At 45.3% G+C, this 23,982-nt stretch overlaps 1 protein-coding gene across 1 annotated transcript; it reads left to right on the top strand.

Moving 5' to 3' along the window:
• Positions 1–4,332: 4,332 nt before the first annotated feature.
• Positions 4,333–22,779, top strand: PHYHD1 (phytanoyl-CoA dioxygenase domain containing 1). Its single transcript, XM_056860184.1, has 9 exons — positions 4,333–4,390; positions 7,873–8,031; positions 13,101–13,176; positions 17,945–18,000; positions 18,162–18,224; positions 18,330–18,351; positions 21,475–21,603; positions 22,071–22,187; positions 22,649–22,779. The coding sequence occupies exons 1-9, from the start codon at positions 4,358–4,360 to the stop codon at positions 22,777–22,779; spliced, it is 786 nt and encodes a 261-aa protein (XP_056716162.1). The 5' UTR covers positions 4,333–4,357.
• The last annotated feature ends 1,203 nt before the right edge of the window (positions 22,780–23,982 follow it).

The following is a 23,982-nucleotide window of genomic DNA, read 5'->3' on the forward strand; positions in this document are numbered from 1 at the left end:
TTTGAGACACAAAACTAATATCATTTGTCACTTCTCTTGGCTGTAGGCCGCTGTATAGAAATTGTTTTCATTTATGCAGGGCTTCCAAATTAATCCTGAATTTCAGTTTCAGAGGTATGTGATGGTACTAGTTCTACTTTATTCCTATAGTGAAGTGGGAAGACAATGCTCTTCCCTCTGCCTTCTGAAGCCCCCAAATCTCATGTAACACAGTGACTAGGAGAGGGGCTGTGGCTCAGTGGTAGAGCATCTGCTTGGCATGCAGAAGGCCCCAGGTTCAATACCTGGCATCTCCAGTTAAAGGGACTAGGCAAGTAGGTGATGTGAAAGATCTCAGCCTGAGACCCTGGAGAGCTGCTGCCGGTCTGAGTAGACAATACTGACTTTGATGGACCAAGGGTCTGATTCAGTAAGGCAGTTTCATGTGTTCATGTGACTAGGAAACTGAATTATGATCCAAAACGTTCCTGGGTGAAAGGTCACCTCTGCCACAAATTCACTAGCCAGCCTTAGATGACATGCATTTTCTGGACTGTCCCTCTACAATATGGAGATAATGTTAACCTACATAACAAGGCTCTTGTGTAAGTATTACAGTAAGTTATGGAATACTTTGAACAAAGTATTACGGTACATAAAATGTAAACTATTTATTTTTCCCCCATTACAATTTGAGGCATGTTCAAATATTCTCATTTTTACCAACATTTCTACTGCAAAATCTCCTGTGTTTGTCGACAGCCTCTCTCTTCAATGGCATTCAGGTTTCTTGGGATCCAGGAAGCATACTGATGGGGAAATTACAATTTTTAGCAGGGTTCAAAGGGGTCCAAATCACTCCTAACAACTGAAGTTTCTCTTTTCTTCATTTCTTCACCAAGGTGAGCATCTATTCCTAAGAAGGAAACATAAGCATATAGAGGCAAACTGACATCAGGGTCTTTCAGAACCTTTACACCAATTATACAATGACAACTCAATACCACACCAAACTGTAACCAATAGGAAATCAATCGACACTTCTTTCTTAACATACTTTTAAGAATACTGCTACCTTCTCTATCTCACTCTACTAGCGTAAGGAGTATCACTGACTGCTATGTTTAAGAAAATAGAATATGTGTTAAAGGTTAGTTTGCCTCGAGGTGAGGAATGCAGACTTTTAGAGACACTGAAAGCACAGATAACAGTGCTGGATCAACACTAAGGTCAAGTGTTCGCAGGTCTTCACTTGACCTTCACTGACACGGCTTCACAGCTGAAGAAGAAGACTTGGTTGTTATACCCTGCTTTTCTCTACCTTAAGGAGTCTCAAAGCGGCTTACAATCGCCTTACCTTCCCCTCCCCACAACAGACACCTTGTGAGGTAGGTGGGGCTGAGAGACTTCAGAGAGAGCTGTGACTGGCCCAAGGTCACCCAGCAGGCTTCATGAGGAGTGGGGAATCAAACCTGGTTCTCCAGATTAGAGTCAGCCACTCTTAACCACTACACCACTCTGGCTCACCTTTCCCCCCATCAACACACAGGTTAAAGTAAATTTTAAATATCTTTGAGAGCGACACTGTATATATCTAAGTCCTTTATGGTCTCTCGGATTGTGGTTGATTTTTTCTCTCTGTGATGCCCTGTATCAAAAGAGATCATAGGTCTAGTAAACCCGTTATTGTCTACTCTGACCAAGCTCTTGGGTACAGAAAGAAGCCTTTCTTGCTACCCAAGAGTCCTTTAACCGGAGATGCTGGGGATTGAATCTGACATATTCTGCAAGCGAGGGATCAGGAGGGGCCATGGCTCAGTGGTAGAGCAATCTGCTTGGCATGCAGAACGTCCCAGATTTAATCCCCGGCATCTCCAGTTAAAGGGACTAGGCAAGTAGGTGATGTGAAAGACCTCTGCCTGAGACCCTGGAGAGCCGCTGCCGGTCTGAGTAGACAATACTGACTTTGATGGACCAAGGCAGTATAAGGCAGCTTCATGTGTTCATTTGTGTTCAGGTTCCTGATCCCTGAGCCACAACCCCTACTTTTATTGGTATGGATTAAAACGTTCTTTCATTACAAAAGGTGGTTGCCTTAGATCTGAGCTTTTTTAATGCACATTGCACAGCTAGTTTGCAGCAGGGGTGTCCCCCCCCCAAAAAAAATCATCTGTAGTGAGAACATAGGCACAATTGTCTATGAAGTTGTGGTATTTCAGTACAAGTGAGGGATGTTGTGAAATCTGACTCCAGGAGAAAAAAAAACCCTGACCCCAGGAGAACACTTATGCAGGGCTAATTCATTTGAAAGGGGTAGAACTTGCAGGGTTTCATTCTCCTGGGGTCAGATTTCACCATATTCCACATGGCTGCCCATCCAAAATGCCACTTGTTCCATAATCAGGTCAACTCTGGGAAAATAAAACTCTGCTTGCCCTTGAGAGTGCCCAGAATCCACTACCAGCTCCCCCCATGATAGCGATAGCTACCTCTGTTTTCCATCCTGCGATGAATCTGCTGTCACAGTAGATAAGGGCATTTTTTGCTCCAAGTGGATGAAAAGATGTTCTTAGTAGCCTTGCAGCTGGAAGTGCTTTGGCTGCTGTTTGGGGAGGGGGGAAGCTCAGGTAAGCTTTTACAAGATGCATTTTCTGTAGGAAGGAAGAGAGTGCATGCTGTCAAGCTGCAGTGTGTCTAAGATTCAGCACTGCAACCAGAAGCTGCAGAGTACAGCTGTAATAAAGCCATTGCTTCAGAAGACATCTGTTTTTCTTCCCTTCTTGCTCATCACATCGGGCTGGACAAATAAAGAGAATAGAAAAGCGTTGTTGTGCCTTGAGCCTGGTGCCATTTTGCTGAATCCAGGGATAGGTGTTTTCCTAGTGCTACACATAAGAGATGCATCTGTCTGTCAGAGAAGGAGGTGGAATGAAGTATGGTTCAGATTCTGTAAGAATTTCTGTCCCAGTTCAATTGGAGGCTGCATTCAAGTGTTATGATATACTGCTTTGTGCAGCAAATGCTGGTGAGTCTATCAGACATGAAGTAATTCCACATTTTGTTTCAACCCTTGTTTTTCGCTTCTTAAAAACACAAGAACATAAGAAAGGCCATGCTGGATCAGACCAAGGTCCATCAAGTCCAGCAGTCTGTTCCCACAGTGGCCAACTAGGTGCCTCTAGGAAGCCCACAGACAAGACGACTGCAGCAGCATTTTCCTGCCTGTGTTCCAAAGTACCATTGGGGGACCACTCAGATCTTTGATTATCCCTCCCCAAGATCTACCTTCTGAACTCTCCAGGAACATATGAGTCTAGAGTATATATAGCAACCCAGTGTCTGGAAATCAGAGTTTGACCCCTAGCGCCTCCTTCATCCCAGCAGGCAAAAGATAAATCTGCTACCAGACTCTTTGAGAGATGCATTAAGGTAATTGTTCCCAGAAATATGTTAATGCTAGCGAGATTCAGGTTGTGTGTTTGCAGAGCACTGAATGTTCCTTCTTGCTTTAGGTTGTACGTGCCCTCCTCCCCACCCCACTCCGCTGTTGGCACAACACACTGTCCTCTTGCTTTGCAGAGCAAACTCCACCCTCAGGCCTTAAAACAAAAGCCCTCTCCTCTGCTGGAATGGCGCCTGGTGTCCAAATGAAGATTACTGTGAAGCATAGAGGTCCAGATGGGGATTTTGCAGGGCTTCTTCAGAAAGGCTGGATGAAAGGAGGGGGTGATGGGCGGACCAAGGAGGCAGGTGGAAGGACACTCTGGAAAGGCAAAAAAGTTTGAAATGAAAGTCCTGTTGACTTTCTTGTTGACAGTCTTGTTCAGGCAAATATTGGGCATATGCATTATTTGTTTTGTTTTAAGTCTGATATTTTAGCTTTGGGTGTTCTGTTTTTAAAGGTTGTGAGCCACCTCATGCTGTTTTTTTCCTGAATGGAGAGGCAGCGGTAGGTGCTTTAAATAAAGCAGGGCCCAACTGTCGGCGCTTGGACTCTTTCCCTCAGAGCTCTCAGAGGGGATTATTCACTCTGCAGCCGGGATTCAAAGCAGAGCTGACAAATCCTTCCCGATTTGGCACTCGCATCTTGGACCTGCTCGCCCTTGAATGTGGATTTTTTATGGTGTTCCTTCTACACCCCCCTGAAGGCAAAAAAGGTGCACTGAGGCTTCCAACCGGACACCCAAGTCCAAAGAGTAAGCAGCCAAAGTCCTTTCAAAGGGGCCTCTGAAATCTTTTGGTTTGCGTAACCGGCTGGATTTCCCCTCACCTTTTCGTCACATGACGCTGGAAGGGATTAAATGGAGCGGTGGAGAATGAACTGCTCAAAAAGAAGCTAGTCGGCGCAGGGCTTCGTTTTCTCTTTTCTCCCCCTCAGATGGCGTTTGTCACTCAGGAACAGATTTCTCAGGTAAGAGAAGAAAGCATCAAGCCGCAGAGAGCAAAAGATTGTAGGTGAGTTAGCCCAGGGAAAAATTCCAAAAACCGCAGTTGTGTAACACCCAGTTAAAAGTCTTGCTGTCCAGAGAGAGAGAAAGTAAGTGTGCGTCTGCAGCATTTAAAGTGACATCTGATTTTCAAACAATCGTTCTTTCCCCCAGCAATTGTATTTAGCAATTATTTGTTTGTGGCGCGACTTCCATGTTCTGCTGCGATCACATTAGTATCTAAAGATCTCGCTCGCACTGAAAACGTCTTAGGAAGATCTGGGCCTTGCTCTCTTGGCTAGGAATGTTGTTTTCCCCCTGCACTTCCTCTGTGTTAAGTAATTATGTCTACTAAGCATGAAATCTGCCTGTCCATCAAGAGGTAATCGTCTTGATTTCTATACAAGGCAACACGCAGTCAAATGTGAACAGCAGGACTGCATTCAGACTTCACCATAAACCATGGTTTGTGCAACGGGCTCTGGTCACTCTACCAGATGTAAGTATCAAATCCCAGTGTGTGTATAAATCCCAGTTTAGCTCACTTAGAAGATAAAGAAAACTATGCTGGGTCAGACCAGTGGTCCATCTAGTCCAGCATCCTGTTTCACACGGTGGCCAGACAGTTGTCCTGGAGGGCCAACAAACAGGGCACAGAGGCCAAGGACTGCCCTTGATGTTGCCTCCTAGCTCTGGGTTTCAGGGGTTTACTACCTCTGAATATGGAAGCTTCCTTTACTCACCATGGCTAATAGCCATTTATGGACCTATCTTCCATGGATTCCATGCTCCTGGCCATCAATATGTCTATTGGCAGTGAACTGAATCATTAAATTGCTCATTGAATAAAGATATATTTCCCTCTGTCCTGAATCTATTGCCCATCAACTTCATTGGGTGCCCATGAGTTCTGGTATTGTGGAAGAGGGAGAAAAAGTTCCCTGTATTAATTGTCTCCATCCCATGCATAATTTTATAAACTCTTATCATATCTACTCTTAGCCATCTTCTTTTCTAAAGAAAAAAGTCCCAGTCTCTCTAGCCTTTCCTCATAAGAAAGGTGCTCGAACACTTTTTGAGATATAGTAGTCAAAACTGTACACAGTTCACACATAGTATGAAACCAGGTCAATTATTTTAACTGTGGTTACTTTGTGGAAATAGTGTTTGGCTTGCAAACTGTCATCAGAATCCTGGTTTGACTTGACAAATGCTGATTTTATCACCTTTGCTCTTTCTCCAGCCATCCCTTGAGTCCTGTGTAAGGTTGCCAGATGCCAACTAGGATGTGGAATGCCCCATAAGTGCTCCCCACCCCCAGCCAGTGCTCATTGGAGTTGGGAGGGGATAAGTGGGAGGGGGGAAACAGCACTGCAGGATACCGTAACATCGCCTGGCCAGGAGCCAAAAAGTGACATCGCTGTGTAGTGTGGTGCTCTAGGAATCTCCCTGATCTTGTGGAGAAAGGTGGGATATAAATGTAGTAAATACAACTGAAGATGGGGGGGGGCAGATAAAATGTAGGTGGGTGGGTGGGAAGGAGAGAAGGAAGCACAAAAAGGGGATATGAGGGAAGTGAGATCACAAGTCCTTGCAGGTTTCCTATCATGCAACTGGGTGACTGACATGCAGGGAGAGGGTGCCAAGGGCAAGGGACTATGGAAAATAGAATAACGGGGGGGGGGAGAAAAAGGTAAGTTGGCTGGTGGGTGGGAAGGAAAGAAGGAGGCAAGACGATTCCGAGAGCACCGCCTCTATCCCCCAAGCACAAAGCACTCAAGCTCTTTGTTATGGAAATGGAAGGCAGGGGAAAAACAAATGGTCTGCCATCTCACAGCTTGCTAGAATGTCATACCTCAGGGGACAGAGTCCTGGATAGCCAAATGGTTTGATAGTTTTCCTCTTGAAGCAGGAAGATGTGTGTGTGTGTGTATGTGTAGGCTAGGAGGAAGAAGCTCTGTTCCATCTTGCTCTGCTTTTTGGATGGGCACCAGCCATGAAGGAGTCATCATTACCTTGAGACTCTGAGAACGAAGGTAATGATGGACTATAACTACTGCAACTTCAAGAAATACTATCCTGTCCTAATTAAACTTTGTCTAGGATAAGTACCAAGTGTAGGATGAGAGGGTTGTGGGTTTTCACCTTTTCTTTCAATCTTTGCTCATCCTGGTGCTTGAACCATGTATACTCTTTATTTTTTTAACTAAACTTTCTTAAATGTTCAGTGCTCTAAGTCTGATCTCTGTAAGCACACTGTGTTTATTCGGTCTTGCTATCTGAAGTGTGGCAATGTGATGGGGCAGTGGGATCCCTTGAGTAAGATAGCTGAAAATTGCAAGAGTTCAAGTCTTCATGCTAGCTTGTAGGAGTGAAATGGGAGACGCAGCAATTAGGCAGTGTCTAAAATGGCTACGCAGGTGTAGAGTAGTGGATGTGAAAATCCACCCAGCAGAAGATACTTTTTGATTTGCTGGTGGCAGCAGTTAGTACCAAGTTTGATTTTGATACCCCCCTTCCCCGGGGAGTAAGGGGGAAAGCCAGCATCACCAGGTAAAGACTTGGGATGGCTGCAGGGTTTGCCAACCTTTTGGGGACTAAGAGGAACGGGTTTGCAAGTCCTTTCCTTCACAGAAGGATTCTGCAGCTATGCAGGAAAAAAACACCCAACTTTGTAAATTACCCAAACACCCCTGGGTTTCCCAAAGAAAACCCAGCCTGCTGACCAGCGAGCATGCTCCAGAAGAGGCAAAATCTTGAAGTCAGCTGTGAGTCAGATAAAGGGAATCCTCTGGGGGGCATTTTGAGGTGTTCTAATTTGCTCCCTCCCTCCCTCCCTCCGGTGATTCCAAGCAGCCCCCCAGCTCATCATCTGTAGATATAAAATTTGCATGCCTTAATTTCTTAACATGCACAGAGGGATAAATTAGGATGGTTATAATTTGTTTTAATTTTGCTTTGTTTTAAGTCTGTTTGATATTTTAGCTTTGGGTGTTCTGTTTCTGTTGGAAACAGAAAGGACATTGGGAGGGCATGCACTGAAAGGAAAATCGTGGCAAGGGTCTTTGGGCAAAATCTTTTCCTCTGGTCCTGTCAGTGGTGCTTGAGGAGGTTGGTCTGTAGGGTTGCCAGCTCCAGGCTGGGAAATACCTGGATATTTTGAGGTGGAGCCTGAGGAGGGTGGGGTTTTGAGAGGGGAAGGACTTCAATGCCATAGAGTCCAATTGCCAAAGTGACCATTTTCTCTAGGGGAACTGATCTCTATCGGCTGGAGATCAGTTGTAATAGCAGGAGATCTCCAGCTAGTACCTGGAGGGTGGCAACCCTAGTGGGCTGGGTGTCTTCAGCTCCTTCCTGTGCTGTTGACTCTTGGTGGTCTTCTGTGGCTGCCATGATGGAACACACAGAGGGCTTCTGAAAAGTTCTCCCTCCAGCAGAACCTGAACTCTGGCCTGCTGTTTTCCAGTACCACAAAGATGGATTCCTGGCTCTGGAAGGGTTTTTCACCTCTGAGGAGTGTGATGCAATGCGGAACCAGATCCAAAAGATCATTGCTGGAATGGATGTGCCCCCTCACTGCCGCACCGAATTCTCAACAAAGCATGAAGAACAGCTCCAGGACCAGGTATGGAAGCAAACTCCGGGGAAGAAGCCCCAGATAAAAACACATACAAGTATCCAGCACGTGGTTTGTTACAATGTCCAAATGCAAATGATTCCCAGATAGGGTTGCAAACCTCTGGGTGGTGGTTGGAGATCTCCTGCTATTACAACTGGTCTCCAGGTGATAGAAAGCAGTTTCCCTGGAGAAAATGTCCGCTTTGGCAATTAGACTATGGCTTTGAAGTCTCTCCCCTATCAAAACCCCGCCTTCCTCAGACTCCACCCCAAAAATTTCCAGGTATTTCCCAATTTGGAGCTGGCAACCCTATCCCCAGAGATGGCAATGCAGGAAGGCTGCCCGCTAAGGTTGCCAGGTCCCTCTTCGCCACCGGTGGGAGTTTTTTGGGGCGGAGCTTGAGGAGGGCGGGGTTTCAGGAGGGGAGGGACTTCAATGCCATAGAGTCCGATTGCCAAATCACCCATTTTTTCTAGGTGAACTGATCTCTATCGGCTGGAGATCAGTTGTAATAGCAGGAGATCTCCAGCTAGTACCTGGAGGTTGGCAACACCACTGCCTGTGCTGCTTAGTAGCGGAGTGTAGGCAGGAAGCTGAGAAGCTGGGATTTGTTGCTTATAGCTAGTTAGGTTTGTTTGGAAGTTCCTGGCAATTTGGAGGGTAGAGCCTGGGTCGGGTGGAGTTTGGGGAGACCTTAGCAGTGCTATAGACTCGCCCTCCAAAGCAGTCATGTTCTCCAGGGGAACTGATATCTGTAGAGGGGAAATCAGTTGTAGTTCTGAGAGATCTCCAGGCCCCATCTGGAGGTTCATAACCCTCCATCTAGTAGGATAACTAGTTTGTTACATAAACCCCAGTTTAAAAAATAATGGTTTATTATGATGCAAGCCTGAATACAGCCTTGTTGTACAATACATTTGAATATATTTGAATTTGTTATAAAATGGTCAGATAACAGACACCGGTGCAGAAAGCAAAACCGTGCTAATTGAATGCAGATGGATAATGGTTTTGTCATAATGGGAAGGTTGGTTTTTCGAAACAAGGCTCAACATAATATCTGGAATATCTACCTGTTATTTTTTTTCTGGGTATAAGTTTTTGTGAGTCAAAGTTCACTTCATCAGGTACCACAATATCTGATGAGGTTAGCTTTGACTCATAAAAGTTTATACTCTGGAAAACTGTGTTGGTCTCTAGGTGGTCCTCAATTCCCATTTTGTTCCACTGCTACACACTACCAAGGCTACCCACCTGAATAGCTTCATGAAATATTGATGTCTCAGAAGTGTTTCTGTCCTTTCTGTCAGGGAACCTCTCAAGCAAGTGTAAAATAAAAAGGTGGAAAACATCCATCCATGAGAAGAATGTCCAAGAGTACAAAATGTAAAAGCCAGTCAAGCAGATAAAACAACCATAAATTAAAAAGTAAAGCTATAGCTAAAAATATGGAAATTATCATATATATTGACTGCATTTCTGTTCCATCTACTGAAGCTCAGGACAGTGGGGGGTGGGGGGTTCCTGGGAAGACTCCCATCCAAGCACTGACCAGATCCAGATCTGTTTGGCTTCAGCAAAATAGCTTCATCATCCTGGAGGGGCAAATTCCAATCTGGATCCATGTATTGTTAGATAATGCTCCGTTGTAATCATTCACCTTCTGGCTTTCCCTGCCCACAAAGGAAAATCCAGGAGGTGGAATGATTATGGTACCTAACAATGCGTGGCTCCAACCTCTGCCTCGCGTACCTGCCCATGACACCTTTTTGTACCAATTTCCCTTTGTAGAGTTCTAGATAGATATTTGCCTTTGTGCAAAACCACCATTGGTTTTGTGTGCAACCAAGGCACCACTGGTTATCACTGAACCCAATTATGCTTTCTCATGTACTTCTTTGACTCAATATTAACAAGAAGACGTGGGTCAGCAGTAGCAACCACACGCCTGCTATAACTCCTAACTAAGTCTCCACGTTACTGTGTCCCCAGGGTGGAGTTGGGATTTCTTCAGAAGTGAAGACATCTGTCCCTCCAAAATCTTCTTACTGGCATGCAGATACCACAACATTTACATCTACCCTCCAAAACTAGATGGGCTATCAAACCTGTCCAGCCTAGCAGCCAGGGTTGCCAACCTCGAGGTTCTAGCTGGAGATCTCCCGCTATTACAACTGATCTCCAGCCATTAGAGATCAGTTCCCCTGGAGAAAATGGCTGCTTTGGCAATTGGATTCTATGGCAATGAAGTCCCTCCCCTCCCCAAACCCCACCTTCCTCAGGCTCTGCCCTAAAATCCTCCCGCCGGTGGTAAAGAGGGACCTGGCAACCCTACTTGCAGCACATGCTCCTTCAGGGCTGCAGAGAGGTGGCATGGGGCAAAGTGCGGTCTTGGGGTCCCTCTGCCTGCATCACCCCTGATACTATCAGTAGATAACATAGAATGTCAGACAGTGTGGTGTAGTGGTTAGAGCGTCAGAGTAGAATCTGGGAGAGCCAGGTTTGAATCCTGACTCTGTCATGGAAGCTTGCCAGGTGACCTTGGGCTGGTCTCAGCCTAACGTATCTCACAGGGTTGTCATGATGAGAAAAAATGGAGGAGAACGATATAAGCCACTTTGGGTCCCCATTGGGGAGAAAGGTGGGGTATAAGTGAAGTAAATAAATACCTGGAATACTGATATAATACATGTATTAAATAGTATATTGTGTAGCATTTAATGAACACAAATTCATTAATAACCATGAATGTCACTAGGCAAAAAGGCTTCCTGAGTGCCCCTGTAAGCCACTGTACTAAAGGTCAAAGGTGAATGATGGGTGCTACTTTATTTATCCATTGATCTTAAACAATATCACTGAGAGGTGATATGATAACCATCCTCAAGTACTTGAAGGGCTGTCATATAGAGGATGGTGCTGAGTTGTTTTCTGTTGCCCCAGAAGGTCAGACCGGAACCAACGGGTTGAAATTAAATCAAAAGAGTTTCTGTCTAGACATTAGGAAAAAATTTCTAACTGTTAGAGCGGTTCCTCAGTGGAACAGGCTTCCTCGGGAGGTGGTGAGCTCTCCTTCCCCGGAGGTTTTTAAGCAGAGGCTAGATGGCCATCTGTCAGCAATGCTGATTCGATGACTCTAGGCAGATCATGAGAGGGAGGGCATCTTGGCCATTTTCTGGGCATGGAGTAGGGGTCACTGGGGGTGTGTGGGGAGGTAGTAGTTAATTTCCTGCATTGTTCAGGGGGGTTGGACTAGATGACTCTATGATTCTACGAATATGCCCTCAACCTTGTGGAGCCTTGAGGCAGTTCATCGTCCCCCTCCCACCCTCCATCTCTGCAACCCAGCATTGGATCATCTGACCAACTTCCTGGTCCTTCAGTTCAGCATTTTCAGCAAACAAAAGCTGAGAGTTAAATCCATGACCACCCTTCTTTATAAAGAAAGTTTGTTTTAAAGGCTAACAATGCTTCTGTTTTCTACCATGCTGGCCCCTTGTGGGAAAAAAAGATGCAGGTAATTGATCTACTTCTTTCTTTTATTTGAAATGCTTGTAGGAAAGATACCCCCAAACCTGTTCGAATCATGATAAAATCCTTAATTTCAAAATACAGTGCTGCAACCCAAAACTAGGGTTGCCAAGTGCCAGGTGGTGGTGGGCAAACCCCCTCCAATCCACCTGGCTGCCCACCGACCAGCTGAGGGTTGGCGGGCAACATGTGCCTGCCTGCCGCGCCTCATCACTTCTGGTTTACACCCGGAAGCACCGCATCACAAGGGGCCATTTACCCCCTTGCGATGCAGCACTTCCAGGTGTAAACACATCGCAAGGGGCCTTTTACCCCTCAAACTGGGAGGTTGAGTGGTAAATGGCCCCTTATGATGTGACACTTCTGGGTGTAAACCGGAAGTGACGTGATCGTGTTGGCGCAGCTGCGTGCACAATCTTTCGTTCACCTCTGCCCAAAAAAACTCCCACCGGAGGAGTGGGAGGACCTGGCAACCCTATCCAAAACACATTGATTTATAGCTCAAAAAGAACCCAACATGTCACCCTGCAGTCAGAACAGACAAAAGAAAGTACTTCTTTATGCAAAGCAAAATCAACTTATGGAACTCACTGCCACAAGATGTAGCAGTGGTCAGTAGCTTAGACAGGGATCAGACACATTGACTGAAAAGAGAGCCATCCATGGCTATTGGCCACAAAGGCTAAGTGGAAACGCCACTCGTGGAGGCAGTATACCTCTGAAAACCAGCAGAAGGCTGTTGCTTTCATGCCTTGCTTATAGGCCTTCTAGGGTCATTTGATTGGCCATTGTGGGAAACAGGATGATGGACTGGAGGGACCTCTGGTCTGATCCAGCAGGGCTATTCTTCTATCAGCAATTGGTAGCGAAAAATACATATCTACAGGAAGAAAAAAAGATGTGAATGATGTGACCAAAGGGGCCATGGAATCCAGTTGGGCCTTGAATGGTCATATCTCATGAACAAAGATCATGACTTTATTGCCTTTTCCTTTTCGTGGCCTTTTTGACCCTGCTCTTTACAGTTTCTTCTTCTTTATGTCCTCACCACCTGGAGACGCTTCAAGCATCTGACAAGTTTTGTCCCAGATAATGCCTTCAGTAGTCTATGAGAGCCCGTTCTTGTTTCCGCTGCAACTCACACGCCTAGGTCCTCTAGACTGTATAAGTGGATTTGATTTATATTTGTTTAGCATTTAATGAATAACGAGGTTTCCTTTCCCATGGCAGATGTTCAATTAGCAAAGTGAAGCTAGGGAAGTCCCCAATTAGCATTGTCAAAGGATACTGTGCTTATCTTATATGCCTTTGAGCTTTGCATAGAAATGTCATAGGCAGAACTTGTGTTTATGGTCTTTTGGGCCAACTATTTATTGTTGTCTCTGTTGTGTGTCTGCGTTTGCCATCTGAGGATGCACTTCATGCATCTGATGAAAATCAAATGCCACAAAAATAATCTGTGAAGGGTTTTAGCTGTTGCTAGAGCTTTTGAAATAAGTAATTCTGACATTTGTTACGCTGACATGGGGTTTCGTCTCCAACAGGGAAGTGCAGAATATTTCCTAACCAGTGGAGACAAAATCAGGTTCTTCTTTGAAAAAGGTGTTTTTGATGACAAAGGTAAATGCTTTAATGTAACTCTAGTGGTCGGCAGAGCAGTGGGTAGTGCTGCAGAAACTTGTTTAGAAACCTTTCACCCTGTTTATCATCATCATGACTGTTCTTGGCTTTCAAGCCTTTCAAGCCAGTCAGGGAGCCAGTGTGGGGTAGTGGTTAAGAGCAGTGGTTTGGAGCAGTGGACTCTGATCTGGAGAACCAGGTTTGCTTCCCCACTCTTCCACATGAGTGGCAGACTCTAATCTGGTGAGCTGGATTTGTTTCTCCTCTCCTACACACAAAGCTAGCTGGGTGACCTTGGGCTAGTCATAGCTCTCTCATCTCCACCTACCTCACAGGGTATCTGTTGTGGGGAGGGGAAAGGAAGGTGATTGTAAGCCGGTTTGATTCTTCCTTAAGTGGCAGAGAAAGTCGGCATATAAAAACCAACTCTTCTTCCTACTCCATATTTCCAACTACAAAATCATCAATGTAAAGTATGAACTCCCGTTCCGCTTTACAGACCTCCGCTCCCAAGGACAATACATGAATATTCTATTTGTTCTGTGATATCTTTTTGATTCAACCTTTTTTGTTGTTGTTGGTTGTTTCTTAGGGGATTTTCTGGTACCAAAGGACGCATCACTTAACAAAATTGGCCACGGCAAGTATGAATCTCAAAGAGGGGGTGGGATTCTAAGCATCGTTTCTATAAAGGACTTGCTGCATGTTGCAAATAAATTGCTTTTTGGGGACTGTGTGCCACGAGAGAGCACCTGCTTTTATGTGCAGAAGGTCCCAGGTTCAATCTCTGGCATACCCTGTTAAAGCATCTCAGCAGGTGCTGGAAAAGTAGGCTTGCTGGGTCTCCCGCTATAGCTGTACCCTGAAAGGCCAGTGGGAGGAAAGGGGGGATGGGGTACGTGCAGGCATTTTGCTGGCATGCTGACACCACTTCCAGTAAAGTGGCATAATGAGCATGCTAGGATTTGCAAAAACACCATGGGCTTATCATAGAGTCTATGTCAATCCTAGAATGTCCCAGGACGGCACTTTCGTTTTTTACCGATCTCCAGGTGACAGTGATCTGTTCACCTGAAGAAATTGGCCACTTTGGCAGTTGTACTCTATGTAGGCTTGCCAACCTCCAAGTACTTCGACTCCGCACTCGAAAACAACCACGATTGATACGACAATTATTTACAAATATATATTATACCCCGTGCAAAGATGGCAAAAAACGTATATTATAAATACACATGAAAAGACAAACATGTCAAGCATCACCCCCACCACATAGACAAAATACAATCAGCAACCAAATATAAGCAAATAATTTCTGTTGGTTCACGGAACTCCAAACGCTAATACATAGCCCCAAGCGGCACAGACCAAAGAACAGTCCTTAAAAGTGGATAATTCTTCTCTCTCACTGTAGCCAATATCTTTGGCATAGATGGTCATTCTGCAAGGATACTTCGTAGAAAGACTTGTCAGGCAAAAATGTCTTGGCAATTGGACTCTATGGCATTGAAGTCCCTCCCCTCCCCAAACTTTGCCCTCCTTAGGCACCACCCCAAAAACCTCCTGCCGGTGGCAAAGAGGGACCTGGCAACCCTAACTCTATGGCATTGAAGTCCCTCCCCTCTCATTCTTAGCTCACCCTACTGGGCTGAGGAACAGAAACCAGATGAGGATTCTATCATCTGGATGAGTACATCCAATGCATATATAGATTTTGCTTCAAAAGCTTCAGCGAGAACTCGGGTGCATCAACAAATAGTATAGAGATGTATTTATATCCTTTTTCCTGTTCAGAAATTTGAGCGCCTGTGTTCCAAAGCACATGGGTGAATCAAAAAACAAATCCGAATTTATTTTGTTTAAAGTGCAGTCCCTGGGTTTAGATAACACATACAAGCTCCTAATTTTAAGAGCAGAAAGAATAAATTTAACTAAAGAGAGTGTAGCTCCTTTATCACTACCAGCCAAGAGAAATAAAAAGTGGAAATCATGCGAGCAGACAAGAAACTTAGCAATAAAAGGTGTTATAAAGCAAGCCCCTTTGAGTGTACTTATATTAATTTTTAAAGAAACATATTTAATTTCCTTCCTTTTCTGAAGGATTTATTCATGTCATTTATTAATGTTGGTTAGGGTGGCCAACCTCCAGGTACTAGCTGGAGATCTCTTGCTATTACAGCTCATCTCCTGCCAATAGAGATCAGTTCACCTGGAGAAAATGGCCGCTTTGGCCATTGGACTCTATGGCACTGAAGTCCCTCCCCTCCCCAAACCCTGCCCCCCTCAGGCTCCACCCCAAAAATCTCCTGCCGATGGCAAAGAGGGACCTGGCAACCCTTCTCCACCAGCGGGAGGTTTTTGGGGCGGCGCCTGAGGAGGCTAGAGTATGGGGAGGGGAGGGACTTAAATGCCATAGAGTCCAATGGCCAAAGCGGCCATTTTCTCCAGGGGAACTGATCTCTGTCGTCTGGAGATCAGTTGTAATAGCAGGAGATCTCCAGCAAGTACCTGGAGGTGGGCAACCCTGGGCAACCCTAATGTTGGGGGATTTCTAGCTGAGTTAAACCCTATGGGAATGGTGGCAAACCTTTTGGGCAGGACAAGCTTTAACTCGCAGGTTAACCAGCAGAAAGATTGTCCTCTATTTACTTTATTTGTACTCTGCCTTGCTTCTCAATGAAGATCCAAAGCCGCTTACATCATTCTCCTCTCCGCCACTTGATCCCCACAACAAACCTGTGAGATTATCTGATAAGTTGGGTGAAGATAAATTTTAACCAGTGTTAGCCAAAATGCGCTTTGATTGGGGAATTAGCACGCATACGGTAACTATATTTATATAGCGGGGTCCAACCAATATATACCAGAGACGGAATCTGTGACCTTAGAATAATGACAGAGGCAAGGGATTCCAAATTAAGAGAGTTTATGTAGTTCAAGCATTCAATGTGGCAATACAAACATACACACACAGAGTCTAGGAGCAAAAGGTGGTAAAAGAGACTTTTGCCAATGTGGCAGGCTTACGATGACGGGAAATACTTCACCTGTCTTGGAGTGGAGTTGTCCTGAGTTCTGTAGGCTAAGGTTTTTTGGGAGAGGGGCAAGGAATAAGGGTTCCCGTAGACTCGGCCAGTGAGGCAGGAGGGAAGCAAGACCAGGCTTGCCAAAACCCAACTCACAGAGAGACGGCAAGTATGCCAGGGAAAGACCTAAGGTAACATTATGGACTGTAGGCACCCCAGATATACTGTTTTCTGGGGGCGGAGTGATTGGATTACCCCTTCGTGGTTTCCGTGTGACAAAAAGTGACAAAAGACTAATGGTCAGCTACCTGGGTGAGACGATGGGTAATTTGAGTAATTTGAGTGCAATTCCGGGGGAACCGGGAGTCTCTCGCAGATTGGCTTAACGATCTAATACAAAGGCGCAACATTGCTATGTCTGGGGCTCGTCACTTTGCATAGCTGGAGGAACGACTCATCATTGGTATCAGGATGTCTTCCGATGGGCCATCAATCATGCTGATGAGGCTGGGGAGGGGGGTGTTGGTGAGGGCTACATGCTTGTCAGCTCTCTGTGAAATGGCTTCTACTGGAACGGAGGCATACAGGAAAATGGAGTCCCTCTGGTTCGCTGGAGGGTTGACCTGGCCTCGGTTTCTCAGCTGCCTGCTTCTCGGGATGCATGGGAACCTTCATGTCAGTTTAACTGTCGGCCGCGGGAGCCTTCCCCCTAGCGTTTGGGGCTTGGTGCGTGCCAGGAGCCGTGTGTGCACGTATATACTGGGGTTGCCATTACCAGTCCGGGAGATTGGCAACCCGTTAGGCAACACCAGTGAGGTTGAGAACCAGAGGAACAGTTAACTTACAATTAAATTTAATAAGAAAAGCTATCTGGTGTTTCCTTTGCATTTCAAAAAGACCTCTTGGTTGAATTTTGGGTTGTATGCAAGTGTAGTTAAACGTTATACTGCTTATTAAACTTCATACTGTTTTAGAGAGCCAGCATTGTGTAGTGGTTAGACTAGGAGCCTAAGGAGGGCAAGGTTTGGGGAGGGGAGGGACTTCAATGCTATAGAGTCCAATTGCCAAAGCGGCCATTTACTCCAGGTGAACTGATCTCTATCGTCTGAAGATCAGCTATAATAGCAGGAGATCTCCAGCTCATACCTGGAGGTTGGCAACCCTAATCTGGGAGACCCCAGTTTAAATCTGAACGCTATCATGGACGCTTGCTGGGTGACCTTCGGCCAGGCACACGCTCTCCGCCTAACCTACCTCACAGAGTTGTTGTGAGGACAAAATGGAGGAAAGAATTATGTAAGCCACGATGGGTCCCAACTGGGGAGAAAGATGGAGTATAAATGTAGTAAATAAATAAATAAAATTAACTGTCAAGTCTTGCCCCAAGGCACTCCTGGGCATAGTCTTGTGTGTGTGTGACGAGAGGTTTCTGATAGATATTTGGGGAGACCTCACACATGTTTACAATTTCTGGGAGCTCCTCTGAGAACTGTTTCCCATGGTTCATGGCTGCAGCTCCAGTGTAAGCTTATACCCTGGTCATGCCCCAAAAGGGAATCTGAAGAAGGGAATCTGTAAAGTGTTTACAATGGGTGGTGTGTAAAGACCTTATGAAGAGACAAAACAAAGCTGGAGGGGAATTTTCATTGACATTTTCTTGTCACTGCTTTTATTTCGCTTCCTTTATCCAAAATGTCCCCCTTTGGGGAATGAAATACCCTCTTTTGCCTTCTTTCATGCAGCATTACATGCCTATGACGTTGTCTTCAAGCAAATGACTCATGCCCCAAAAGTACAGGTGAGTGAGGAATGGCCAGAAGCGTCTGCTTGAAGGAACACAGCTATACAATGAGGAGCCGAGGAGCTTTTGAACCTAAGATGGAAGCTCCTTAAATTATGTCTCTGTCATTAGCTAGGCAGAAAATGTATGACTTCTTGCAATTTTGGGATGCTTCACAGGCCCTGGCGAGGAAACTTGGCATTGAGAACCCCGTGGTGGTACAGAGTATGTATATCTTCAAGGTACTGTAACTATAGCTCTCTTTTTTAAAAAATGGAATGACGTTTGTGGATCCTCCCCTCCCCAATATAATGATCTTTTCTTCTCTCTGTCTCTCTCTCAAACAGCAACCTCACATTGGTGGTGAAGGTGAGTCTTCTATTTTGCTTTCATTAGAACTCAAATCCATACTGGCTCCTACCATACACCATTTGGTAATTTAGGCCTGAGATGTATTTTCTTATTTAAGCTTACTAGCTAATTTTGGACTGCCTTTGTCCACACAGACACAGATGCAGGCAGTTTGCAAAGTATGTACACTGCAAACCATAAAACCCTCTAATTAAAATAACAATGAATCGTAAAACCATAACTAGTTAATAACATCTGAATGCATCACAGAGCCTCACCACAGAGCCAAATGGGCCTCAGCCAAAAGCTTTCCGAAAAAGCTTTTACAAGCTTTATGGAACTAAGACAGGGAAGAGGCAGGTCTTACCAGAAAAAGAAGAGTTGGTTTTTTTATATGCCAACTTTCTCTACCACTTAAGGAAGACTCAAACCGGCTTATAATTGCCTTCCCTTCCCCACAACAGACACCCTGTGAGGAAGGTGGGGCTGAGTGTGACCAGCCCAAGGTCACCCATCTGGCTTCGTGTGTAGGAGTGGGGAAACAAATCCAGTTCACCAGATTAGCGTCTGCCGCTCAGGTGGAGGAGTGGGGAATCAAACCCAATTCTCCAGATTAGAGGCCACTGCTCCAAACCCCCGCTCTTAACCACTACACCGCGCTGGCTCTCAACAGGCTGTTCCAGAACACTGGGGCAGCCACTGAGAAGGCCCAAGACCAGCCCCACAGCGTTCAAGCTTCCTTAGAGGAGGGGATGGAGGGGAGTAATTGGCCCCTTGAGCAGAGCTAGTGCACCAGTTCACTCATGCTAGGTCTGTAACTGCTTTGTAAACCATGATTGGTATGAAATATGGTTTGTGGTTACATCTATAAATATATCTCTTAAGTATAAAAGAGCCAGGACCTAACCATCCAGAAATGCCAGCCTGCCTGTCCCACAGTTTATCTTACACTGCTCATTCACAACAGAAACAAAGCCTAAAGGTCCATTAATCCCTGATGAGTTTGCCTCTGACCGGCTTTCATAGTTTCTCCCTCTGTTGACATTTACAGTGTAAATGCCTCATGGCAGGGCCGAAGCTCTACTGCTGAGCCACTGCTCCTGTCCAGAATGGTTCCCTGAAGGTAAAAAGTTCAAAACCCATAGTAATAGAAGAAGTGGTTTTCTGTTCTTCCACTACTCTTGCTCAGCCGTGCCCTCTTGGTGACTGCAATATTAGCAGCAGCAAGGATACTGTGGAGAGGGATATTGCTGATTACGCCGGCTTTCACTCCAGCCATTCATTGCAAATATTCCCTGTAACTCTGTCCACTAGTCTAATTGCATGGCTGAGCCCTTTCCCCTTTCTAAGGGAAGGGAAATAACTAATAAAGGGGTGAGGGATCACTACAGCAGGGTCTGACTGCATATTCAGTGGAATGCATGTACAGAGGCTGCATGTATGGATGTTCCTAATCTCCCAGAGAGAACTGTGAAGGCATACAATTGTACGTGCGTATAGCCTGTATGGTCTAGTGGTTAGAGCGTTGGTCTAGGATCTGGGAGACTCAGGTTCAAATCCCCAGTCTGCCATGGAAGATTGGTGGGTGACCTTGGATCAATCTCAACATCTCAGCCTGACCTACCTCACAGGGTTGTTGTGAGGATAAAATGGAGGAGGGAAGAACAATGGAAGCCACCTTGGGTCCCCGCTGGGGAGAAAGGCAGGATATAAATGAAGTAAATTAATAAGTAGGTGTTGGGCAGGCATTCTAGCAGTTCAAATACCTTTATTGGCATAACAAACATTTCGCTAAATACAGTAAAACACATAGAAAAGCTGTTATAAGAGGCATTCTAGCAAATGCATTATCATTTGGGAGGGGCACTTGCTGCTCTGATCTAGCTCCCTCCCTCATCTGTGTTCATCATTCCCATTTCAAAGCCTGCAAAAAGATTTTGTAAGCAATGACAAGCAATCAAAACTTGCTTGTATAAAACAAATTACAGTTAGGTGAGGATCTCAGGGAATTCAGTTCTTCAGCTCTCCAGCACTGCAGCACACCCTGAGGTTCATGTCCTTTATGCAGCATCAGAGTTTGGATTTTTCCTTGTTCTTTTTCAAATTGCACTTCATGCTTTTTGTATGAGAACCAACTTACAAATCTTGCAGGCAGCTTTCACTTGCAAGTCTGTACGGAAAGTTCAAAGATAATAAACATTCCCAAGCATCAAACACTTAGTAATGTTTCTTTTTTTTTTTTTAATTGCCTGCCTCATTGCTTTTTGGGAATCTGAAGCATGTAACCAGATATAATGCCCCCCTCCACTGATGCAATTTAATAGATTATATAACTGTGTATCAGTTTCATCCCAGGTGTGCTCTGGGTAAGGTCACCCTTTGCATGTCCTAAGAAATAACCGAGGGTTGTGTTCCTGGATTGATAAATCGTCATTGTAAATATGTGGCATCTTAGGATGCCAGGAATTTCAAACACTTTTTGCATGGCTGGTGATTGGGCTGTAAAAATGAGTCACAAACTTACCCACTGTCGATCTTTTCATCCATGATGTGACTCTGTAGGATAGGTTAGATCCTGTGGATCTTTTCTCCAGTGGATGGATCCTTCTGCCAGAGGAAAGTGCCTCTGCTAGAGGAACGGATCTGGGGATCGAATCCAATGTGGTGTAACAGTTACAGTGTTACTGCAACACAGTCTGAAAGCCAGCATTCTATGTTGCAGATGTCATGAAAAAATGAAGCAATATTTAATGTACTATATGGGTTGGCACCAGGGTATCTGAAGGACCATCTTCTCCCGTATCCTACTGCCTGGGAATCAAGGTCACAGGGAGAGGCTTGTCTGATGGGTACATGAGAGAGGGGCTTTTCAGTGGTAGCCCCACAATTATGGAACAACCTCCTCATGGAGGTGTGCCTAGCCCCCTAACTTTCAATCTGAAGGAAGCAGCTGAAGATAGTTTTATTTAGGACAGCATTTGATTAAAGCATTCCTAAATTGTGATTTCAAATTTTGGTTTTATGTGCTCAATTTTATGTATTTTATTTATATTATAAACCGCCTTGGGCTCCGTAAGGAAGAAAGGCAGCTAATAAATGTTTTAAATAAATAAAAATGTGAGTCTCACCTGTTACTTTCAGTGACACCCCATCAAGATGCCACCTTCCTGCATACAGAACCCTTGGGCAGGGTTGTGGGTATCTGGATTGCCCTGGAAGATGCCACAGAGGAGAATGGCTGTTTGTGGTTCCTGCCTGGGTCTCACACAAGTAAGACATTGCATTGTGGCTGCTACAACAAATGAAGATGAGAGAGGGAGGGAGAGAGAGAGTCTGTATGTCTGTCTCATGGGACCTTAAAGGTTGATGGTCACATGAGCGTTTGCGTACTGTCAGATGTGTGAAGTGTATCAGTAAAAGAAAATTTTGTTATATCAAATATCCCACGAGAACATGTCCAAAGACAAACAGTACAGGCTGGAAAACAGGTCTCAGGCAGATGTACTAGGCCACAAGATACCAAATCTTTGCCCTATGCAAGTTACAAAATTGGTGATGGGATATTTTTATTAAAGGTAAAGTTGAAACAGCAAAGTGGCTTATGTTTGGCTAAACGGACTTTTCCCTTCCCTCACAAAAACCATACTGTTTTGCCAACAATCTACTAGTGATGTTCCCCCCTCAGCAATTAGAGCGCTTGCCTGTCTGATGTGTTACTTTGCCCTGTGGGGTTACAGGTGGGATCACAAGGCGCATGGCTCGAACTACCCCAGGCACAATACCATGCACTCAATTCATTGGCTCTGAGCGGGAATATGACAGCAGTCGATTCATTCCTGTGCCGATTGGGAAAGGTAAGTGATAGCAAGAAAAATGTAAGATGTCGACTGCTTGGGACCAGTAGTCGGTGTTTTGGATCTTTCCATATATTGGAATATTTTGGAATTTTTGCATATACATAATGAGATATCTTGGGGTTGGGGCTATAAATGTAGCAAGTAAATAAATACACAGTGCTGGATGGGCTTGTAGGATTGTCAACCTGCATGTGGGGCTTGGATGTCTCTCAGAATTACAACGGATCTCTAGGCTACAGAGATCAGTTCCCTAAGAGAGAATGGCTGATTTGGGGCAGGAGTCTATGGCATTATACCCTGCTGAGGTTCCTCCCTAGGCTCTACCCCCAAATTTCCGGGAATTTCTCAACCGAGTTAGCAACCCTATATGGGCCACTGGGTCACTATTTCTGAGCTTTAGAAGCCCATAGCCACACATTTTTCTCAGAAGGACATGGTGTGCTCTTTGTTGCCAACAGGTGGTCTCATTCTGATCCACGGAGAGGTGGTCCATAAAAGCGAAGCAAATTGCTCAGAAACCTCTCGCCATGTCTATACCTTCCATTTGATGGAGGCAAAGGACACAATCTGGAGCGAAGACAACTGGTGAGAGCCTGCATGGTGCTGTGGAGAGGCTAGAGTTCAAATTCCCGGCTGGTTATAAAGCTCACTGGATAGGCCAGTTTCTCTCTCTCTCTTGGGACATAATGTGGAACAAAGACAAATGGTGATACCCAGCATGGCACAATGGTTAAGAGTGGCAGACTCTAATCTGGAGAACCAGGTGCAATTCTCCGCTCCTCCACATGAAGCCTGCTGGGTGACCTCGGGCCACTCACAGTTCTCTCTCAGACCCACCTACCTCACAAGGTAGTGAGGAGATTAAGGGAAGGTGATTGTAAGCTGCTTTGAGACTCCTTAAAGGTAGAGAAAAGCAGGGTATAAAAACCAACTCCTCTTCTTCTAACCAGGGTGGATAGGTGTGTGGGGGAGGGGAGCAACGTACACTATTCTGTGTTTTCTGCAGGAGGGGCAGAATTTAATTATAATTGATAGGAAGAATTTCAGCCCATGGGCTGGGAGAACTTTGTTAAGATAGGCCCTAACTCTGAGATGGGAAGTTGATCAGCCAAGAACATGCCTTGGGAGGATGGGCTGTATGGTATTATACCTTGCTGAGGTCTCGCCCTACCCAAACTTGGCAACTTCTTGCATGGTGCAAGAGACCAACACTGCCATCTTCCTGAGTTCTCCACATTGGGGAGGGAAAGGGTTGGCTTCTGGAGCCCAAATTGCTCCTCCTGTTCTGAGTTCTGAAGGGAGTGGATCTTTATGCTGTGCATAGACAAGGGCAGTGGCCAGGGTGGGCGGGTTGCCAATGGCAACTGGATTTGGGCACTCAAGTTCAAAAGGAAACACATTTCAGATAGTAGATCTTGGAGGGGAGGGCAGGCAATCCATGCTGTGGCAAAGGGAAGGCACTTGAAAACGCCCTTTTCTGGCTCAGGGCTTTCTTGTGGCAGAACTACAAGAAAAGGATGTAGGAAGCAGCTACATCTAACATAGGATGTGGGACTACATCGGGGAATGGTCTGAAGGAATGTGAGACAGCCACCTTGCAGAGGCCAAGCAAGTCTGGACCCCCCCCCCCCCGGGGACACCACCTTGAATTTCATTATAGAAGTTAGAGCTGCAAACAAGAAACTCTGAAGTACTTAACGGACAAGTAGGAGCTAACCAGTCACCTAGAATAGCTTCTGCTGTAATTAAGTGTGTGTGTGTGTGTGTGTGTGAGCCAAATATTCCTTCAGGG

This window comes from Euleptes europaea, chromosome 14, assembly GCF_029931775.1.
Source record: "Euleptes europaea isolate rEulEur1 chromosome 14, rEulEur1.hap1, whole genome shotgun sequence".
In the NCBI taxonomy this organism is placed as follows: domain Eukaryota; kingdom Metazoa; phylum Chordata; class Lepidosauria; order Squamata; family Sphaerodactylidae; genus Euleptes; species Euleptes europaea.